Source organism: Pygocentrus nattereri, chromosome 16 (genome assembly GCF_015220715.1).
Source record: "Pygocentrus nattereri isolate fPygNat1 chromosome 16, fPygNat1.pri, whole genome shotgun sequence".
Lineage (NCBI taxonomy): Eukaryota > Metazoa > Chordata > Actinopteri > Characiformes > Serrasalmidae > Pygocentrus > Pygocentrus nattereri.
The window spans coordinates 1707138-1719637 of NC_051226.1; the positions used below are offsets into that span (position 1 = coordinate 1707138).

A 12500-nucleotide genomic window follows, 5' to 3' on the forward strand; every position below is an offset into this window, starting at 1 on the left:
TCCACACCATCCACACCATCCATGACATCCACACTGTCCACAGCCTTCCACACCATCCATACCTTCCACAGCCTTCCACACCATCCACACCATCCATGACATCCACACTGTCCACAGCCTTCCACACCATCCACACTGTCCACAATATCCACAGCCTTCCTCGCCATCCAAACCATCCATAACATCCACACTGTCCACATTATCCACAGCCTTCCTCGCCATCCCCACCATCCACACTGTCCACAGTCTTCCACACCATCCACACCATCAGTACCATCCACATTGTCCACAACCTTCCATACCATCCACACCATCCATAACATCCACACCGTCCTCAGCCTTCTACACCATCCATACCATCCACACAATCCACACTGTCCAGAGCCTTCCAAACAATCCATACCGTCCAAACCATCTACACCATTCATATAATCTACACTGTCCATATCCTTTCACACCATCCATACCATCCACACTGTCCACAGCCTTCCATGCCATCCACACCATCCATACCATCCACACTGTCCACAGCCTTCCATGCCATCCACACCATCCATACCATCCACACTGTCCACAGCCTTCCACACCATCCATACCATCCACACTGTCCACAGCCTTCCACACCATCCATACCATCCATACCATCCACACAGTCCACAGCCTTCCATGCCATCCATACCATCCACACCGTCCTCAGCCTTCTACACCATCCATACCATCCACACAATCCACACTGTCCAGAGCCTTCCAAACAATCCATACCATCCAAACCATCTACACCATCCATACCATCCACACTGTCCACAGCCTTCTATGCCATCAACACCATCCATACCATCCACATTGTCCATAGCCTTCCACACCATCCATACCATCCATACCATCCACACTGTCCACAGCCTTCCACGCCATCCATACCATCCACACCATCCAGAGCCTTCCAAACAATCCATACCATCCAAACCATCTACACCATCCATACCATCCACACTGTCCACAGCCTGCCACACCATCCATACCATCCACACTGTCCACAGCCTGCCACACCATCCATACCATCCACACCAGTCATATCATGTGCTGGACCAGAGCTGCTCCTATATTCTCCAGATTATTCTTCGGTTATTACACCGATACCATCTACACCCTCCATACCCTTCAACACCATCCATACCATCCATACCTTCCACACCATCCATACTATCCACACCATCTACAACATCCATACCTGGAATTGTACTGAACAGTAGGAGAAATGTTCAAGGGTTTGTTTGTAGTGGAGATGTTTATGTTGCTTGTATAAAAATATGATTATTCAAACTTAAATGTATTTAAAAATGTTTTTAAAATTACTTTAATTCATGCTGTTTCAGGTAAAGTTTTGTTTCTGCACATTCAATGTAAGTTAAGTGTAAAGATAAAGGCCCTGTATTAAAATATAACAGTAGCCAATTGCATATTTATCACAAATTTAATGTAGACCCATATAAAAGACTGGAATGTTGATTAGCCTAAAACTCACTAAGAAAATCCAAAACAAGCGCTGGCGCATGCGCTGAATGCCACTGGCCTGAACCTGCTGGAGTGAATCTGCTGTTGTGAAACTGTAGGACTGACAGGCTGTGTCTGAAACATAATAATCACTGCTTACTCAGACAGTATTCTGAGGCAGCAAGGCACCCAGTCACGTCTGAATCTAATGTTTGTTCGTTCATTTCTTTGAAGGCAGCACAGATCCTTCATCCTTAAATGTCCCACATTCTTTATGCCCGTGCCAATTCGGTTAGGAAAAATAGCTGAAAACTGCAGAAACTGTGGACAACGTTGCCTTCTAAGGCACTGACTTATGAGACAGCAGAGGCAGCAAGGCATCGAGGCAGCTGCCTTCATTTTCATACACGGCCACAAACTGCGCAGACAGATATTCTGTAGTTGTACACCTACACAGGGAGCTATAAGGCAGGTGTTTCTAATAAAGTGGCCAGTTAGTGTAAACACAAAGTAGGTGTTTCTAATTTGCCAGTTGGTAAAATAATAAAGTAAGTTTTTCCAAAGAAAGTGGCCAGTGAGTGGATCCTCCTCGAGGCAGCACTGAATAGTGCAGTTAGGATACATGTAGGACGAGTTTAGAAGGAGGATTAAAGGGAGGATCATACAGAGGAGAGATATGATGAGGGGGATTACAGCAGAACGCTCAGTAATGATTGGATCATTTACGATGAGACTCGGCCCCCATTGGCTGGACAGAAACACAGGGAAATTTGTGGCCCACTGTGAAAAAAAATATCACAATTCAGCCCCATTTATTTATTTATTTATTTATTTATTTATTTATTCACTCACTTATTTTTGTTTCTTTATATTTGTTTGTTTGTGGTAGGGACTATTTTACAGTGAATTTGAGTTGCTTAAATAAAGTTACTGTTACTGTATAATATTTTATGTAGCTACAGTTAATAAATAGAAGTGTGTAGCAGTCCTTGGGGGGCAGAGAAAGAGAGAGGGATGGACGAAACAGAAAAGGGGAAAGAGAGGTAAAGAAAAAGAGTGTAAAAGAGAGATAAAGCCACTGTAAGGATTGAGAATTCATGCTGATGAAATGCATTTATTACTCACAGAAAAGATGATATTTCAGGAACTTTTGACAATTACTGTACAGATGTGAACTCTCTTTTGAAGTAGATCAGGGCATCACTAAAGCATTTACTGCGTAAAATTAATGTTGTCTATGGACTGATATCTCCTGTTCTAGTGTGTAAGAAAATCTATTGATGTTGTGTATGGACTGATATCTCCTGTTCTAGTGTGTAAGAAAATCTATTGATGTTGTGTATGGACTGATATCTCCTGTTCTAGTGTGTAAGAAAATCTATTGATGTTATCTATGGACTGATATCTCCTGTTCTAGTGTGTAAGAAAATCTATTGATGTTATCTATGGACTGATATCTCCTGTTCTAGTGTGTAAGAAAATCTATTGATGTTGTGTATGGACTGATATCTCCTGTTCTAGTGTGTAAGAAAATCTATTGATGTTGTCTATGGACTGATATCTCCTGTTCTAGTGTGTAAGAAAATCTATTGATGTTGTGTATGGACTGATATCTCCTGTTCTAGTGTGTAAGAAAATCTATTGATGTTGTCTATGGACTGATATCTCCTGTTCTAGTGTGTAAGAAAATCTATTGATGTTGTGTATGGACTGATATCTCCTGTTCTAGTGTGTAAGAAAATCTATTGATGTTGTCTGTGGACTGATATCTCCTGTTCTAGTGTGTAAAAACATCTATTGATGTTGTGTATGGACTGATATCTCCTGTTCTAGTGTGTAACAACATCTATTGATGTTGTGTATGGACTGATATCTCCTGTTCTAGTGTGTAACAACATCTATTGATGTTGTCTGTGGACTGATATCTCCTGTTCTAGTGTGTAATAAAATCTATTGATGTTGTCTGTGGACTGATATCTCCTGTTCTAGTGCGTAACAGCATCTATTAATGTTGTCTATGGACTGATATCTCCTGTTCTAGTGTGTAAGAAAATCTATTGATGTTGTCTGTGGACTGATATCTCCTGTTCTAGTGCGTAACATCATCTATTGATGTTGTCTGTGGACTGATATCTCCTGTTCTAGTGCGTAACAACATCTATTGATGTTGTCTGTGGACTGATATCTCCTGTTCTAGTGTGTTACAACATCTATAGATGTTGTCTGCGGACTGATATCTCCTGTTCTAGTGCGTAACAACATCTATTGATGTTGTCTGTGGACTGATATCTCCTGTTCTAGTGCGTTACAACATCTATAGATGTTGTCTGTGGACTGATATCTCCTGTTCTAGTGCGTAACAACATCTATTGATGTTGTCTGTGGACTGATATGACCTGTTCTAGTGTGTAACAACATCTATAGATGTTATCTATGGACTGATATCTCCTGTTCTAGTGCATAACATTTATTGATGTTGTCTGTGGACTGATATCTCCTGTTCTAGTGCATAACAACATCTATTGATGTCTATGGACTGATATCTCCTGTTCTAGTGTGTAACAACATCTATTGATGTTGTCTATGGACTGATATCGCCTGTTCTAGTGCATAACAACATATATTGATGTTGTCTATGGACTGATATCTCCTGTTCTAGTGTGTAACAACATCTATTGATGTTGTCTATGGACTGATATCTCCTGTTCTAGTGTGTAACAACATCTATTGATGTTGTCTGTGGACTGATATCTCCTGTTCTAGTGTGTAACAACATCTATTGATGTTGTCTATGGACTGATATCTCCTGTTCTAGTGTGTAACAACATCTATTGATGTTGTCTATGGACTGATATCTCCTGTTCTAGTGTGTAACAACATCTATTGATGTTGTGTATGGACTGATATCTCCTGTTCTAGTGTGTAACAGCATCTATTGATGTTGTGTATGGACTGATATCTCCTGTTCTAGTGTGTAACAACATCTATTGATGTTGTGTATGGACTGATATCTCCTGTTCTAGTGTGTAACAGCATCTATTGATGTTGTCTATGGACTGATATCTCCTGTTCTACTGTGTACGAAAATCTATTGATGTTGTCTGTGGAGTGATATCTCCTGTTCTAGTGCGTAACAACATCTATAGATGTTGTCTGTGGACTGATATCTCCTGTTCTAGTGTGTAACAACATCTATTGATGTCTATAGACTGATATCTCCTGTTCTAGTGTGTAACAACATCTATTGATGTCTATGGACTGATATCTCCTGTTCTAGTGTGTAACAACATCTATAGATGTTGTCTGTGGACTGATATCTCCTGTTCTAGTGCATAACAACATCTATTGATGTCTATGGACTGATATCTCCTGTTCTAGTGTGTAACAACATCTATTGATGTTGTCTATGGACTGATATCTCCTGTTCTAGTGTGTAACAACATCTATTGATGTTGTCTGTGGACTGATATCTCCTGTTCTAGTGTGTAACAACATCTATTGATGTTGTCTATGGACTGATATCTCCTGTTCTAGTGTGTAACAACATCTATTTATGTTGTCTATGGACTGATATCTCCTGTTCTAGTGTGTAACAACATCTATTGATGTTGTGTATGGACTGATATCTCCTGTTCTAGTGTGTAACAGCATCTATTGATGTTGTGTATGGACTGATATCTCCTGTTCTAGTGTGTAAAAACATCTATTGGTGTTGTGTATGGACTGATATCTCCTGTTCTAGTGTGTAACAACATCTATTGATGTTGTCTGTGGACTGATATCTCCTGTTCTAGTGTGTAACAGCATCTATTGATGTTGTGTATGGACTGATATCTCCTGTTCTAGTGTGTAACAGCATCTATTGATGTTGTCTATGGACTGATATCTCCTGTTCTAGTGTGTAACAACATCTATTGATGTTGTCTGTGGACTGATATCTCCTGTTCTAGTGTGTAACAGCATCTATTGATGTTGTCTGTGGACTGATATCTCCTGTTCTAGTGTGTAACAACATCTATTGATGTTGTCTGTGGACTGATATCTCCTGTTCTAGTGTGTAACAGCATCTATTGATGTTGTGTATGGACTGATATCTCCTGTTCTAGTGTGTAACAACATCTATAGATGTTGTCTGTGGACTGATATCTCCTGTTCTAGTGTGTAACAACATCTATAGATGTTGTCTGTGGACTGATATCTCCTGTTCTAGTGCGTAACAACATCTATTGATGTTGTCTATGGACTGAGATCTCCTGTTCTAGTGTGTAACAACATCTATAGATGTTGTCTGTGGACTGATATCTCCTGTTCTAGTGTGTAACAACATCTATAGATGTTGTCTGTGGAGTGATATCTCCTGTTCTAGTGTGTAACAACATCTATAGATGTTGTCTGTGGACTGATATCTCCTGTTCTAGTGTGTAACAACATCTATTGATGTTGTCTGTGGACTGATATCTCCTGTTCTAGTGTGTAACAACATCTATTAATGTTGTCTATGGACTGATATCTCCTGTTCTAGTGAATAGGAACATCCATTGATATTTATGGACTAACGTCTCCTTTCCAAATGTATAGGAATGTCTATTGATGCTGTTTATGGAATGATATCATCTTTTCTAGTACATAGGAATGTTTATTGATTTCATAGACTAATATATCTTGTCCTAGTGTATAGAAACACATATTGATATGACATATGGACTGATATGAGACACAAGAGCTCATTCAGCTCAAGACTCATCGTACCAAAATGCACCACAGAGCACCACAGGAGGTCATTCTTACCTGTGGCCATCAAACTCTATAACTCCTCCCTCAGTGTGTGATTCACAAAACTCAATACCAAACTGTTCATATGTGCAATAATAACAATTGTGTGTGCAAAAACTCAGAGGGACACTAACTTAATTTAAATAATTTAAATAATTGTAACTGCTTTATACCTGATGTTTCATATTACTATCACAATCACCGCCACCTTATTATATTCATAAGTACTTAAATCTGGTGTACATACTGTAAATTTCTCTATATTGTCTTAAATTATTAGTAAAGTGTTTAATTTGACATAAATGGCTGCAACTGTAACAACTGCAATTTCCCCCTGGGATCAATAAAGGAATCTGAATCTGAATCTGAATCTCCTCTTCTAGTGTAGATGAATATCTACTGATGACATCACTGAGAATAATATCTCATCTTTCAGTGTATAGTAATATATATTAATGTGATTTATTGTCTAATATCTCCTGTTCTAATGTATATGAACATTTATAGCTATAATATTTTTGTAAAAGTACAGTAATTATTCCAGTTTTAACATTATGCCGGTATGTAAGTCGACTCTGTGTTCCCAGTCTGTGTTTCATTAATGGATATTTCCTCTTAATGGACCAAACAGACACATTGAGTGTTTATAACCATAACCAGCGCTGTGGATCTGCAGTTTATGTAAGAGTGATTATGACCTGAAATGCAGTGCATTAAAACCTCTCTGGCCATCTGTTCATCCTCTTTTTTATGTTTCTTTCAGGACCACCACTTCTTCTCTGCTTCTCCAGGGCTCTGGGGCTTTACAGTCTGCACAGTTTAATCATCAAGAATTTGACTGTTTAAAGGTATAATTTGGCAAAAATGTCATATTTACCAAGTTTCCTCACTGTACCACAAGATTAGTTGATCAGCCAAGATATGCCAGGATGTTTACTTCTTTAAGTTTAGCACTGAAGCTATGAGGCTAATATACCTGAAGTGTAAAAAATCTTACCAGCATTTATCAAATAATTCATAACAGAACTGAATAAATTAGTACATACTATATAATACATACTATATATTCAATTCATATACATTACTAAATAATTCATTTTAGTTACTGAATAATTCATAGTAGATATTCAGTTAGTCATAATAGTTACTGAATAATTAATTGTGGTTCCTGACTAATGCATACTAAATACTGAATAATTCATAGTAATTTTTGAATATTCGTAGTAGTTACTGAAAAATTCATAGTAGTTTATGAATAATTCACAGTAGTTTTTAAATAATTCATAGCAGTTACTGAATAATTCATATTAGAAATTCAGTTATTCATATTAGTTACTGAATAATTAATTGTGGTTCCTGACTAATTCATAGTAAATACTGAATAATTCATAATAGTTCTTGAATATTCATAGTAGTTACTGAATAATTCATAGTAGTTTTTAATAATTCATAGCAGTTACTGAATAATTCATATTAGATATTCAGTTATTCATATTAGTTGCTGAATAATTAATTGTGGTTCCTGACTAATTCATAGTAAATACTGAATAATTCATAGTAGATATTCAGTTATTCATAATAGTTACTGAATAATTAATTGTGGTTCCTGACTAATTCATAGTAAATACTGAATAATTCATAGTAGTTCTTGAATATTCATAGTAGTTACTGAATAATTCATAGTAGTTTTTAATAATTCATAGCAATTACTGAATAATTCACAGTGTACACTGAATAATAAATGTTTCTTTAAAATTTGTATTCGTTACTGGAAATATGTCAAGATGTTTAAGATTTCAGTAAAAATACCGAGAATAAACTCCAAAAACTGTTTTAACAATGTTTTTTTTTTTTTTTTTTACTCCAGCAGAATCTCAGCTTTCTTTGGGAATCACGGATTCCTGCCTAAAATAGAAAGGAGGAGAGACATTTCTCGGATTTGGCGCATTGTGGTAATGAAACACTGGAGAAAGTGACATGATCAACACCCAAGCAGGACTGGAAAACCTGTCACCGTGACACCCCCCGGCCCCCCCCCCATCTCCACATCTCGGCTGAAACTCGCGCCGTTACAGCTAATCATATGAACTTGTGGAAAAGGCCAGCAGGTACTGCGTAGGCTCCACATCCACAAACCTGCACTGACTGTCATCAGTCAGGACGCCTACGCGCAGCAGCCAGCTGCCCATAAAAACCTCCAATTCCAGTTCAATTCAACACTGAGGCTATTTTAAACACAGATAAACAAGCCGATAATTAACCCTCTGCTATTAAAATATTAAAACATGAGAGAGCTGATGAATTGTATTCTGTGCAGAGGGCAGAATGAAGTGATATACATTGCTTAATATATAGAACACTTGCAGGAAGATTACATGACTAAAAGACTATAATTAACCCTCTGCTAGAGGAAAATGCAGTACAGGAGAGCTGACGGTCTGCCTCCTGTGAAGAACTCAGAATGAAGTTATGAACGTTGTTCTATTTTTGTCAGGACAAAGAACAGAAATGTACTGCGTGATTTCATACAGCTGCGGTTATTTCTGAGGAATTGAGTCATAACTTTTTATGGTGAGGCTATATGCTCTCCTTGATGATGTTGTGGGAGTGATTTACATCTAAGGTGATGTTTTTAGCTCTGTCAATAGTGCTGATCAAGGTTTATATTCACTGGCCACTTTATTAGAAACCCCTACTTTGTGCATCACCTCACTGGCCACTTTATTCACACCACCTACCATGTACCTCAACTCAGTGGCCACTTTATTAGAAACACCTACCTTGTACTTCAGCTTAGTGGCCAATTTATTAGAAACACCTACCTTGTACTTCAGCTTAGTGGCCAATTTATTAGAAACACCTACCTTGTACTTCAGCTTAGTGGCCAATTTATTAGAAACACCTACCTTGTACTTCAGTTTAGTGGCCAATTTATTAGAAACACCTACCTTGTACTTCCACTCCCAGGCCACTTTATTAGAAACACCTACCTTGCATATCAATGTCAATGTCTGTGTCAATTTATTTATAGAGCACATTTTACACAACGTTAGTTGATCAAAGTGCTGCACCAATACAAACATTAAACTACAATACTAGTAAAACAATTCAAAAGAGATAAAACGAATTACATAAAAGCCGTGGAACAGTAATGAGCTTTAGGACTAGATTTAAAACGTGACAGAGTGGGCGCCAAACGAATCTGCAGTGGCAGCTCATTCCACAGTTTCGGGGCAGCCACAGCAAACGCTCGGTCCCCCCTCTGTATCAGCCTCGACTTGGGGACCACCAGTTGAAGCTGATCGGCAGATCTTAGGGCTCGTGCCGGAACATAAGGCATAAGCAATTCAGCCAAATAACTGGGAGCTAAGCCATGCAGAGACTTATACACTAAAAGCAAAAGTTTATACTGTATTCTAAAAACAACTGGGAGCCAATGGAGTGAAGCCAGGACCGGAGTGATATGTTCTTTCCAGGATGTACGTGTTAAAAGCCTCGCTGCAGCATTTACGCCAACTGTAGCTTAGCAACCAACGAATGACCAGCACCAATGTATAGTGAATTACAATAATCGAGCCTTGTGGAAATAAATGCATGAATTACTGTCTCAAAGTCTGAGAAAGATAAAAACAGCTTAACTTTGGACGGCTGTCTGAGTTGGTTGAAACATGTCCACTAACTGGCCACTTTATTAGAAACACTGACCTTGTACTACTACTACTACTAATTGGCCACTTTATTAGAAACACTTGCCTTGTGCTTCCACTCACTGACATTTGAGTCCATGTTTATAGTTAGTATGAGCTGTGAAAATGGTCCACCAACCAAAATTATTCAGCTAAAAGAAGCACTATGGCCACACACTGACCAGTGATGAGGGCTAGAGGGTAACATAACTGGGCATCAACAGAGGAGCTACAGTCTCTAACAGTACATCAGCAAGTAGGAGCTACAATAGAGAGGTTTCTAAAAAATGGATAGCGAAAGTTTTGTGAATCCTTTTTTGGCTCTGAGACAAAGAAAGTCCTCATCGTGCTGCTGCATTTAGAGTGGCCCTGCGTTCACCTCAGCATGACTGTGTCTCGTCATCCTCCCACTGGCCCCTCGTCTGACTAGACTGCTAAGTACGATTACACTAGGCGATCAACCTTGTGCTCCAGGCCAACAATTTGAGGGCTATTTCAGTCTTCTTCACTTTTGGACACTGTCTTGTCCAGCAGCAGCCAGCAATCAGGATTTGAGTATGATGGCTGGAAAACAGGCGCTGTTCATAACAAGCAGGAATTTAAGTAATTCTTGTCAGAACGGGTGACCGGTGTGACATGACTGGATATTGTGGGTCAGAGTCTCATTGTGCAGCACAGATTCAGAGCAGTTTTCTTGGCAGGCAGTGCTGGAATCAGGCAATCTGTTTACTGAGAAAATAAAACTGGCCTGGAAACAGCATTCACACTATGAGTGCCTGTGCATAGGTGCAAATATAAAAAACAACAAGAAAATACAACCACCAGCAACAATAACAGCAAGAAAATCAATAATAACACCATCAATACCACCAATAACACCACCACTACTATCACCAAGAACAAAATCCACAATAAAAACAATGCCAATAACATTACCATGACTACCATCACTAAAAATACCAACACCATTAACACCATTACCACAAATACCACCACTATCACCAAATAACACCACCAACACCGAGTCAGCAAGACCAACAGCATCATCAAAGCCATCAAAAACATCACCAACACTACTACCAACACCTCCACTATTAATAACACCAATACCATGAACATCAAAACCAAAAACCACCACCAAAAACACCGTCACCACCCTCAGCATTAAAACCAACAAAAGCACCTTCAAAACAGCCAACACTGTGAACAATAATACAACACCAACAAACAAAAACGTCCCAACAGCAAAACAACACACCCCACCCATGAAACTAACCCCCAAACATCAATGCCACACCAAAAACATGACTATCAATTCCATCATCACCATCAGCAATAACAACAATAACACTGCCAATAACAACACTAACCATGTTCCCTCATCACCAGCAACAAAATCAACAGCAGCAACATCAATGACAACACCACCATCAATAACATCACAGCCAACACCATCGCCAATAAAATCACAGCCAACACCACCATCAATAACATCACAGCCAACACCATCGCCGATAAAATCACAGCCAACACCATCGCCGATAACATCACAGCCAACACCATCGCCGATAACATCACAGCCAACACCATCGCCGATAACATCACAGCCAACACCATCGCCGATAATATCACAGCCAACACCATCGCCGATAACATCACAGCCAACACCATCGCCGATAATAGCACAGCCAACACCATCGCCAATAACATCACAGCCAACACCATCGCCGATAACATCACAGCCAACACCATCGCCGATAACAGCACAGCCAACACCATCGCCAATAACATCACAGCCAACACCATCGCCGATAACATCACAGCCAACGCCATCGCCAATAACATCACAGCCAACACCATCGGCAATAACATCACAGCCAACACCATCGGCAATAACATCACAGCCAACACCATCGGCAATAACATCACAGCCAACACCATCGCCAATAACATCACAGCCAACACCATCGCCGATAACATCACAGCCAAAACCATCGCCGATAACATCACAGCCAACACCATCGCCGATAACATCACAGCCAACACCATCGGCAATAACATCACAGCCAACACCATCGCCGATAACATCACAGCCAAAACCATCGCCGATAACATCACAGCCAAAACCATCGCCGATAACATCACAGCCAACACCATCGCCGATAATATCACAGCCAACACCATCGGCAATAACATCACAGCCAACACCATCGGCAATAACATCACAGCCAACACCATCGCCAATAACATCACAGCCAACACCATCGGCAATAACATCACAGCCAACGCCATCGCCAATAACATCACAGCCAACACCATCGGCAATAACATCACAGCCAACACCATCGGCAATAACATCACAGCCAACACCATCGCCAATAACATCACAGCCAACACCATCGCCAATAACATCACAGCCAACACCATCGCCAATAACATCACAGCCAACACCATCGCCAATAACATCACAGCCAACACCATCGCCAATAACATCACAGCCAAAACCATCGCCAAGAACATCACAGCCAAAACCATCGCCAATAACATCAC

The 12500-nt window shown here is 39.7% G+C and overlaps 1 protein-coding gene across 1 annotated transcript in view; it reads left to right on the forward strand.

Moving 5' to 3' along the window:
- The first annotated feature begins 491 nt into the window (after positions 1 to 491).
- The window catches only part of LOC119265414 (putative uncharacterized protein DDB_G0289263), a 12064-nt gene continuing 55 nt past the window's right edge, over positions 492 to 12500 (forward strand). Inside the window, exons 1-2 of the mRNA XM_037546074.1 lie at positions 492 to 1246; positions 11340 to 12500. The exon at positions 11340 to 12500 is cut by the window's right edge and continues 55 nt beyond it. Of these exons, the coding sequence (XP_037401971.1) occupies positions 492 to 1246; positions 11340 to 12500 (1916 nt within the window). The remainder of the gene's footprint in view (positions 1247 to 11339) is intronic.